At 37.4% G+C, this 11,077-nt stretch overlaps 1 protein-coding gene across 4 annotated transcripts in view; it reads left to right on the forward strand.

The window, feature by feature from the left end:
• Nucleotides 1-7,314, forward strand: part of SNCA (synuclein alpha) — a 75,556-nt gene extending 68,242 nt beyond the window's left edge. For all 4 annotated transcript variants that reach the window (XM_012774024.3, XM_012774022.3, XM_012774023.3 and 1 more), the window contains exons 5-6: nt 3,813-3,896; nt 6,706-7,314. In XM_012774024.3, the coding sequence (XP_012629478.1) occupies nt 3,813-3,896; nt 6,706-6,738 (117 nt within the window). In that variant the 3' untranslated portion in view covers nt 6,739-7,314. The remainder of the gene's footprint in view (nt 1-3,812; nt 3,897-6,705) is intronic.
• The last annotated feature ends 3,763 nt before the right edge of the window (nt 7,315-11,077 follow it).

An 11,077-nucleotide genomic window follows, 5' to 3' on the forward strand; every position in this document is an offset into this window, starting at 1 on the left:
TTCTCTAGAAAAGTCATTTAATTAGTATAGATTTGCATTCTTTAATCTGAAAAGGTTCCCTGCAGGTAGGAACTATGTATAACGTGTTTACTCTGTGACTTACAGTATTCACCAATTTGACTATTCCCAAGTGACCCAGATAGTTGATGACATACTAATTTGTACATTTGCTGAGACACAATCTGAGTAGGCGTATAACACAGCTGAGGGAGACTAAGTCCGTTTGCCAATAAGGAAGCCAGCATAGCACCCAGGAGCTGCGTCTTCACTCAGCCTTGCTGCTAGGTTTTGCTTGTTGCAACATAGGAAATTTGTGATGCAAATCATATGCTACAGTTGCACTTTTTAATTAGGAGAGTCAAGATGATCTCAGGAGGTTGCACCAGAGATGTCAGTGGTCTACTTTAATTTCTGCGTGTGTGTTCCCACATCCTAAAGCATGCCTCGTACAAGAAGTGAATAGAAAATGTTGATAGAAAATGACGGACTCTAGAATCTAAAACACAATGGGCACTAACATCATCAAAATTTGCAACTTTTTATCTTGCAATGTCAGACCAACAGAATGTCTTAATAAAATACTGCTGTATTCATAGAGCAGTGTAAAATATTCAAAATACTCTAATTATAGACTTGTTGGCATGACTGTATCAGGCCTGTCACTCTGTACAAGGCTGACGCTTTGCCCTTCCTCTTAAACCATTCTCTTTTACATCTATTTCACTAGATGTAGTATTATAAATTATATTTATATTATATGATAATATGTCAGATATTTTATATTAACTATTACTTTTTTTTTTTGAGACAGAGTCTCGCTTTGTTGCCCAGGCTAGAGTGAGTGCCGTGGCGTCTGCCTAGCTCATGGCAACCTTAAACTCCTGGGCTCAAGCAATCCTTCTGCCTCAGCCTCCTGAGTAGCTGGGTAGTCCCAGGCATGCGCCACCATGCCCGGCTAATTTTTTCTATATATATTTTAGTCGGCCAATTAATTTCTTTCTATTTATAGTAGAAACGGGGGTCTCGCTCTTTCTCAGACTGGTTTTGAACTCCTGACCTCGAGCAATCCGCCTTCCTCAGCCTCCTAGAGTGCTAGGATTATAGGGGTGAGCCACCACACCCAGCCTATTAACTATTATTAATAATGTTGCAACTTTGTCTACATAATTGCCTCAAAAAGAACAGATTAGTCCAATGGACTTCAAGCACAATGCGTAAGAGTACAATTTTATGCTCTGTATTGAGTTTAAAATAAGTAATACATATTTTACTTTATAACCTGTAGATAAATAGAGTGCAATTTTAAAAGAATTAGGTAAATGCATGCTCAGCAATGCATGTATTTTTTTTAAAATAAGCAGCCATTCTGTACTCACCACTTGAGTGAATCCATTTCAAGTTAATGGGGATGGGATTTCAGTTGATATCAATACATGATCAATTTAGCCAAAGAATTCGCAAGCAACAGTCAATGTTTCTTGGCTGAACGGTGAAGGACACACACAGATACACCCAAATCCACATGCATACACAAAACCAGTAACATTCATCAGTCTTAGCTATAGAGCAACAATGCATTTGTGATAACCAAGCATCAAATGAGCCGGATCCGTTAATACCATATATGCTTGTCCATTCTGTAGCAAAAATCTAACAAATTATATTAGAAAATTAAATCTCTACTTGTCAGTTTCAAAATTCGTGGAAACAGGAAATTTGCCTTATTTTCTTCGTATGTGGCGATCACTAATAGTTATCTAAATATTAATGAGAGGGTTAATAATGCCATTTGCTTCTCCCAGTTATAAAGAAGGTATTGCTGCCCCATTTTGTCACTGAGGCTAGTTGATGCTTACAGAAAGCCTAAGAAACTTGTCACCATCACAGAAGATCTGTCATCTGGAGAAGCTAGAATTTGAGCTTGAGTCTTGTGACACCACAGACCTTGTGACCAGCCACCACACGGCAGAGCTTGTATCCTTGACTTGGCCCAAGAAGTGGAATGCTATGGAAGTGATACCTTTACTTCATATTTACAAGTGAGGTGGTTTGGGGATTGTTTATATTTTGTTTAACTTATAAATGACTTGGAATTTTTTTTTTGGTTTATAAAAAGGGCACTGGGCAGGGAGAATATCTATAAGCTTCTCTGTTCAGCTACCATACACATGATGTTAAGTCTGACCTTTCTCTCTGTCAGCCATTTCCTTATCCCTCTGCCTATCTGTAGTCACGCCCAGGATGAGGACATGGGGTGGCTTTAGTCACATCGTATTGTCAAACATAAGCCACACTGGCTGAGGGAGTATTCGATCTCTTTGAGTAAGTCCATTTCGTTGCATTGCCTCTCTGTGCTTTCAATTTTCAGTGAACTGCATCCTTTCAAAATTACCTTGCAGGAATACATGCAAAGCAACCAAAGTATTTAATGAAGAATACTGGTAAAGCCATGACCATTTCAGGCTGAATTTTTGTTGTACTGAATTTCTAAGAAAAGATGCCTAGAAAAATTATCTGGCAATATATTTGCTTTTCTTTCCCCAATATGTATAGTCTCAGTCTTCAAATTTTAGACAAGAATTTGTTTCTTTGCTGTCATTTGAAAATAATTTATAAAATATGCATGCTTTTTACGCTGTAAATGGTTATATAAGTTAAAAATCTAGAAAAAGAGTAGAAGTAACGTACATAACTACCCAGCAAAATGATTTTCATATTTTGTTGTGTTTTCTTCCAGTGTTTTTACCTTTGCATCTGAATTCTACATAGACTGTGCCCACCATATATACAACACTTTATATCCTGCTAAACATTATACCATAAATAAGTTCTCATGTCATAGTAATACACATCTTTATAGTAATATAGAGTAGTCGAATGATAATCTTTTTAACTCTTCATCATCTATTGGACACATTTTGTTGATTGTTTCGCTGCTATCATTGATCTTGTGAAAAATGTCTTTGGACCACAGCTCTGGATTATTTCCTGGATAGTGAACTACTTGGGTGAAAACTTTGTACACTCTCAGGATTAATAAGCAACCTGTGTTACCACAATGTTTTCCAAAAGGCATTGAGTGGTTTAGAATGCCTGCAATAATATTGTTGTGCCTTTTTTTTTTATTATTGATGAATGACTTTATTTTTATTTCATTATTGTATTATAAACATTCTTGGTTTTTCAAAGACCAAGGAGAAGAGAGGAAGGGTGGTTTTGAATATTTAGCATATTCATAATGACAACTGCCTTCCATCTCCTCCACTGAAATCCTTGGGGGATTGTGGAATAGAAGTTAAGTTCTGTAGTCTCAGATTGCAAGGTGTCCTGTGTCAGTTAGGAACCAAGAAGTACTGCACAGCAAAACTAAAAAAAAAAAATGACTGGGATAAATGGTGAAAACAAGCCACTATTTCGGATCATTTCATTGCTCTATAATACTTGTCTTGGATGCCCTACTATTGAGCGCCTGGGCACTGCGTCCTTCATTTTCAAGTGCACATCTTCTGATCTCCTATTTCAGCCGCTGGATTTGGGGGATCCTCTGGCTTCATCTCTTTCTTGATCCAGTGTCATGGCTTTGTTTGCTGGCTCCATCTGCTCTTGGTGCCTGGCACACACTCCTGCTAATAAGCTCCTCGGTTCCAAGCATCTTGCCCCTTTTGCTGGTTGGTATTTCCTGGCCTCCTCCATGACGTTGTGCCATTTTTACAACATTCCTATCTACATTTATATAAGATTTTTCCAAAATAGGTTTGTGCTTTTAAAAAGTGAAAAAATGGTCCCTCATCATGTTCTTTTTTTTGCATTAGAGTGAAGAAGGCGCCCCCCAGGAAGGAATTCTGGAAGATTCGCCCATGGATCCCGACAGTGAGGCTTACGAAATGCCTTCTGAGGTAACAGTTTATGTACATAAAGCTCCAAAAATAAAGTGTAGAAGTTCAAGTTGGGTCTTTCTAATAGATGGTACCCAAACTCTGTCCCTTACAGATTTCTCTTGCCTTAGTCTTTATTGAGAAACATTTGCTTTCTGCATGCACAAGTTGGCCAAATCCAGGATATGGATTGTGTGGAACAACTCGCAAGCTAAGAATGTTTTTTATAACACATCTGTAAAGGGTTTGGAAAGAAGAAGGAAGAGGAGAATGATGATGCTTTGTGGCAGAGACCATATGTGGTCCACACAACTTAAAATATTCACTACTGGACCCTTGACTATAGAAAAAAAGTTTACAAACTCTTGCATTAGAGAATTATTTTATCAGAAACCTTATACTCTGAAATAAATTCCGAAATGGAAAGTTAGAGAAATCAACTGAACGTCAAAGGAAGATAATTATACATTGCCCTACATTTCCAGAGAGATGATTGCAAGTAAAAGTTCCCTGCAAAAGTTACAGAGTAGAAGGAAAAATGCATGATTTGCCACAATTGGTATCTTTCAGTCTAGCATTTTAAGGAGCATAATTATTTTGTTAATTTTATTTTGTGTGAAAATAAAAACGTCGTTAGTAAAAAGTATATCAAAAGGGAAGTTAGAAAATACTTTTAGATGAATAAAACTGACTCAAGAAGAAATAATAGATTTGATTGGATTTATAACACAGTAAAGAGATTAAATTAGCAAGCAAAAAACTACCCACAAAGAAAATTTCAGGCCCACCTGGCTTTACTGGTGCATTTTAGCAAACATTTAAAGAAGAATTAATACCAATTAATTAGAATTAATGCCAATTAGTTCCTCTTATGAAAATTAAAAGAGGAGGGAGCATTTTCTAAATAATTCTGTGAGATCAATATATTACCCTGATATCAAAACCAAAGATATCAGGAGAAAAGAAAATGTATTATTGTTTCATTAAAAATTGAGTTCAAATGTGTTGTAGTTATGTTGTATATTATTCTTAATGGCATTGTTAAAGGCATATTGATAATAATCCTATTTATAGGATTATATTATTTATTTGCCTAATAAAATTTTATGAATATTGTTGGGTCTTTTTATGCAACGCACAGTGCTAAACACTTTAGAAAATACAAAGAAGAATCATTGATCATACTGGGACACAAGACGTTTACACTCTAGTAGGTTTGATGAAACAAATATAGAAATTCATTTCTTCATTTATTCATTATGATTCCTTTAACAAACATTATTTACTGTTTTCTATATACCAGGCATCACAGGGACAAAAATATACAAGATACACTAAAAAGTATAACATTTTAAAGAATCTGTTTAGATCATTCAGGAGTTTTATTGAGGAAGTGGTGTCGATCTGGGTGGGAGAGGGTTGGAAATATGGTAGATGAGAATGAAGGGAGAACATTCTAGCACAAGGACATATCAGAAGCAAAGGCATACGTGTGAGAGAATACATATGGGCATGTCTGAGGAACTGTGAGTTATTATGATTCAAGCTTAGGGAACAAAGAGAAGATTAAAGTTCCAGAGATGAGCCAAAGGCAGATTGGAGAGTACCAGGATAACCTTACCATCTCCAGTTTGTACTTTACTATGAAAGCAACTTGGGTTATTGAAGGTATGTTTGTTTATTTTTAAACAGACTACTGATATTATTAGAGTTGTTCATTAGGAAGCCACCATGCCCAGCCTGGGTTGGGTTATTTATGGGTTGTTTCCTTTCAAAAATGGATCATTTATGGGTTATTTACTTTCAAAAATGGGATATCTGTGGGTTATTTACTTTCAAAAATGGGTTATTTACTTTCAAAAATACCTTCATCAAAAAAAAAAAACTAGTTAATTAGTTAATTACAAAAGCAAAAATAATAACTTCACAGTAGGGAAAGCCAGCAGATATTCTCTTAGTCATCAAAGTAATAGGAGAAACGAAATCATGCACCACCTGATAGGATGCAATGAAAGGAATGCAAAGTGAAGAAACACCAGACAAACTCAAGTTGAGGAACATTTTACAAAGTAACTGGCTTATCATATTTAGAAGTCATGTCACACATGATGCTGAACTGGAAACTTTTGCTATAAAGGACCTTATGGGGCAACAGGAAAAACCTGAATGGCATGGTATCAAGCTTAATTTCCTGGTATTAAGGATCATATTGTGAAAAGACACACTAAAAAAAAAATTTTTTTTTGAGACAGCGTCTTGCTTTGTTGCCTGGGCTAATCTGACCCCTTTAGTTAAATTAGTTAATATTTTTACTGTGAATGTTATCAGTTATTGTATGGGGGAGGGGCTTGGGGTTTGAAATAAAAATTAAAATTGAAGCCACGAATGAAGATGAAATTTCCAGTTGAGAGACTGAGAGGAGAGCAAATGTACCTTACCTTTAAATGCCTTAATTTCCTTCCAAGAATTAGAGCATCTCCGTGGCTTAATAGGCCACTTGACTTTGTTTACACATTTTACAGTTGAGGAAAGTGAGAGCCAGATAGGCCAACTAATTTGTCCCATGGAATTAGGTACGTGATTGTAAATAGCACATCTGGAAGTAGAACCTAGTTACTCTATTACTGTAATTCACTTTTGTCTCTGACAGGTAAGACAAAACTATTAAAAATAAGACTATGTTTGTTTGTAGCATAATAGTTGCAGGACTGCTGTGAGTATGCATTGTATTCAAAGTGGCAAGCCACCTCTATCTCATTTGCTGTAATTCCTGACGGCGGACCACTCACACTAACCCCGCGTGCTGTCTTTTTGATTTTCCTAATACTAGGAAGGGTATCAAGACTATGAACCTGAAGCCTAAGAAATATCTTTGCTCCCTGTTTCTTGAGATCTTCTGACAGACGTTCCATCCTGTACAAGTGCTCAGTTCCAATGTGCCCAGTCATGACATTTGCTCAAAGTTCTTACAGTGTGTTTTGAAGTCTTCCATCAGCAGTGATTGAACTATCCATACCTGCCCCCGCCCACCACTCCGGTGCTCCCCTCTCGCTGACGCGAATACCTGGTAGCAGGTCCTTGTGTGCTGTGGATCTTGTGGCTTCAAACCTAAAATGTTAAAACCAATTAAAAAACACCTAAGTGACTACCACTTATTTCTAAATCTTCACTATTTTTTTTTTTTGGTTGCTGTTGTTGAGAAGTTGTGATTTATTATCCTATATTACAAGATTTTTAGGTGTCTTTTAATGATTCTTTCTGTCCGAGAATAATGACGTATTGTGAAATTTGTTAATACATATAATAGTTTAAAAAGAGCATGAAACTATGCACCTATAAATATGAACTATGAAGTTTTACTGCTTTGTGATGTGTTTTATTAACTTGTGTTTGTATATAAATGGTGAAAATTAAAATAAAATGTTATCTCATTACGAAACTATTTGATTTTTATCCCATCTCATTTTAATATTGATATCATGCTTATAAACAATATGGAAATGAAGACTGACACGATGAACTTAAATATAAAGTTCTTAACAGCCATTTGAAGAAGGAGCAACTTTACAGGAGTTAGAAGAGATAGACTCTTGACCCTACACTCTGTGAATTTCCTGAACACTGTTGAAAGTGTGTCTTGCTATGCACTGGTGCCCTAAGAGGCTATACTACACGCTGGGCGCAGTGGACTCTGGTAGACTGAGGCGGGAGAATCGCTCAAGGTCAGGAGTTCGAAACCAGGCTGAGCAAGAGCGAGACCCCATCTCTACTAAAAATAGAAAGAAATTAATTGACCAACTAAAAATATATAGAAAAATTAGCTGGGCATGGTGGGGCATGCCTGTAGTCCCAGCTACTCTGGAGGCTGAGGCAGGAGGATCGCTTGAGCCCAGAGTTTGAGGTTGCTGTGAGCTAGGCTGATGCCATGCATGGCACTCCAGCCTGGGTAACAGAGTGAGACTGTTTAAAAAAAAAAAAAAAAAAAAAAGAGGCTATACTGTAAAAGTGGGTAATATGGAACTAAGAAGTGTAAAAGATGATTTCGACTACATTCTCTTTAGATACTCATAAGACACTTAGCACATAAAGGCTCTGAGACAAGCTGGTTAACTTTGTTTAACTCATCATTCCCCCACCCCTTTTTTTTTTTAAAAAAAATAATAATCAGAAATATTCTTCTCCAGGAAATAACTTAAAACATCTCTGGAACTGCTAGGGAATCAACTTAAGAAATGCCAATTCTCTAGATTTGCAGAAATCTCGTGGACTTTTTAAAATTTTGCTAAATACATTAATTCTAGAATGCTTCTTTCTTTAGGAAAGATTTTTTTTTCTCTTTACGGAAAATCCATCACTCCCCATGCGTGCTGACAATAAACCTGACTGTGAAAAACCCTATATAAATTAACTGAAAAATTAGTCTTAGTTTTTTTAATTATTCAGGAAAAAAATGGTATAGTCACTTTTAAAAGTCAACAGGTATAATTTCAAGAAAGAACGTTCTAGAAGTGTTGGCGGTTTATATGTACTCGTGAATAATGTGATGTATATCAGGCATTGGCAAGGAAGAAAGGAAGAATGAGTGACTATAAGGATGGTCACCATCGAAACTTCCTTTTTTTGCCTAATTGGAAAGAGACTACTACAGAGTGCTAAGCTGTGTGTTGTCTTGCACTACAGACAAGTGGTAAGTCTCTTGTTTTATTTGTTATATTTAAGCAAGTATAGGATTATCATTGAACAATATATTTCAAGGCAGGTTAGAAAATGATAGTTAGGGTATAGTTTAAATCTACCTCAAGTGTCATATTTTAAAAAATAAAAAGTATTAGTATTAAAATAAAGAAGAGAACAGTAGAATTGGCAGCAGTGATCAAGAACACTTTGAAATTAGAAAAGTTGTGACCATGAACTTAAGCCTGGTCCTGGGTTTATTATGCAGATGTATGTTCACCCGAGTCTGAGTTATTCAGCCTCAAATGACTCCATCGGGGGCTTTACCTAAAAGTTCAAGGAGGGCTTTGGCACACAAATGACGGCACACCAACCCAATGTGTGGTTTCGCTTGGAAATGTTGGGATCTTTTCCAAAATCTCTCCACCAATGGGAGATGCAAGTATGTTTCCCCCTCATCTTTCTGGTTCGTCCAGTAAGTAGCTATTTGAGACATAATAATAAGAAATACATATATTTGGTTTCTGTCCCCAGTTCCTGGCAAAGATCTTCTAAAATCCTTGCAATTTCCCTAGCAGTAAGTAGGTAGGGTCATCTTTTGCTCTAATATTTGATCTTGGACTCTGGCTACTGACACAGAGCTCCTAAATCCCTTGGAACTTCCTGCGTGTTAGGAGCATCTTCTGTTCCAATCAGGTGACTCTTTGTGGGTTCCTGGGTGGGCTCTGGTCACTGGAAAGGTCCAGCTGCAGGGATTAGAAGCTTGGAATTTTCAGCCCCACCCCCATCCTCTGGGCAAGGGAGAGGAGTGGAGCTGGAGATTGAGTTGATAATTGATCCTGCTCACATGAAGAAGCTTCCATAAAAATCTTTAAAAGACAGGGTTTGGAGCAATTCAGACTAGGTGAACTCATGGAGGTTCTGGAAGCTCGAGGTATATCCAGAGAAGGTTCCACACTCCTCCCCTATATCTTGTGCTGTCCATTTCTTCCACCTGGCTGGTCCTAACTTGTGCCTTTTTATAAAAAACTGGTAATCAGGCCAGGCATGGTGGCTGTAATCCTAGCACTCTGGGAGGCTGAGGTAGGAGGATTGTTCAAGGTCAGGAGTTGGAAACCAGCCTGAGCAAGAGCGAGACCGAAGAAATTAATTTGCAAACTAAATATATATATATATATAATTAGCCGGGCATGGTGGTGCATGCCTGTAGTCCCACCTACTCGGGAGGCTGAGGCAGGAGGATTGCCTGAGCCCAGGAGTTGGAGGTTGCTGTGAGCGAGGCTGATGCCACAGCACTCTAGCCCAGGCAACAGAGCAAGACTCTGTCTCAAAAAACCAAACAAAAAAAAACCCCAACTGGTAATGAGTAAGCAAACTTTTTTCATCAGTTCTATAAACCACTGTGACAAGTTTATTAAAACCAAACCTGAGGAGAGGGTCATGGGTACCTTGGATGGACAGCCATTTCTGACAAAAGTTGTGGGCCACCTTAGGACCCATCACTTGTGATTGGCCTCTTTAGTGGAGGAGCAGTCTTGTGGGACTGAGCCTTTATAGGTTGGTCTCACTCCAGGTAGATAGTGTCTGATTTGAATAATGGGACGCCCAGCTGGTTTGCATAGAGAATTGGAGAATTGTTTGGTATAGGGGAAAAAACCACACACATCTGGTGTCAGAAGTGAAGTGTTCTAGAAATATTGAGTGACATGAGTGACAGTATAAAAGGAAAACAGTTTTTTATTCTCACATATCCACATACAAACTCATACAGCGCAAAGCCAACCATTAATTCTCAGAGTTAGTGCTGTCGAAGTCCATACTGAGGGAGAAAAACATCTTTCTAACTGCAAACTTGACAGACTGTCCCTGTCCACCACGCTAATGACACTCTGCTTTTATCTGGGATGAGTTCGTCCTACTTTGTTCTTGCTGTCTTGGGCAGGTCAGGAGTGCAACAGGACTGGCATTTTCATCCCATCTCTGTCCCTGAAATTGGATATACTTTTCTAAAAAAATTATTGTGTCAAGTATAGATGTGATTAATCCATATAAAGTCATTTAATTCTCGAAACCACTCCAAGAGGCCCCATTATTATTCTAGTTTTATACATGAGCAAACGGAGACACCCATCAACTAAGTTAATTCTCATGGTCACCCAGCTGTTGGCAGATCAAGGAGTTTTTTTCATCAATGTAGCACCATAATCTGTGCTTTTGGCTCATAGGCTCTCAGAGTGAGGATATACAACCATGTGAGAGAAACTTCCAGCAGTCTGGGGAATGGGGTAGTAGTCGTACTCTCTAAATATAATTATTAATGTATTTCTATTTTCCTTTAGGTGTCTATGTCTGGAATAAGTGATATTATATATAGAGGGATATATTTCTAGTTCTAGGAAAAAATCGTCAGCATCCGATACCTATTTCCTTGTAACTAAACTATGCTTATTTTGATTATAGAATTAAGTAATTTATTTTCAGTAGAAAATCAATATGTTGACATAATAATAATAATAGCAGTAGTCTAT

Source organism: Microcebus murinus, chromosome 29, assembly GCF_040939455.1.
Source record: "Microcebus murinus isolate Inina chromosome 29, M.murinus_Inina_mat1.0, whole genome shotgun sequence".
In the NCBI taxonomy this organism is placed as follows: domain Eukaryota; kingdom Metazoa; phylum Chordata; class Mammalia; order Primates; family Cheirogaleidae; genus Microcebus; species Microcebus murinus.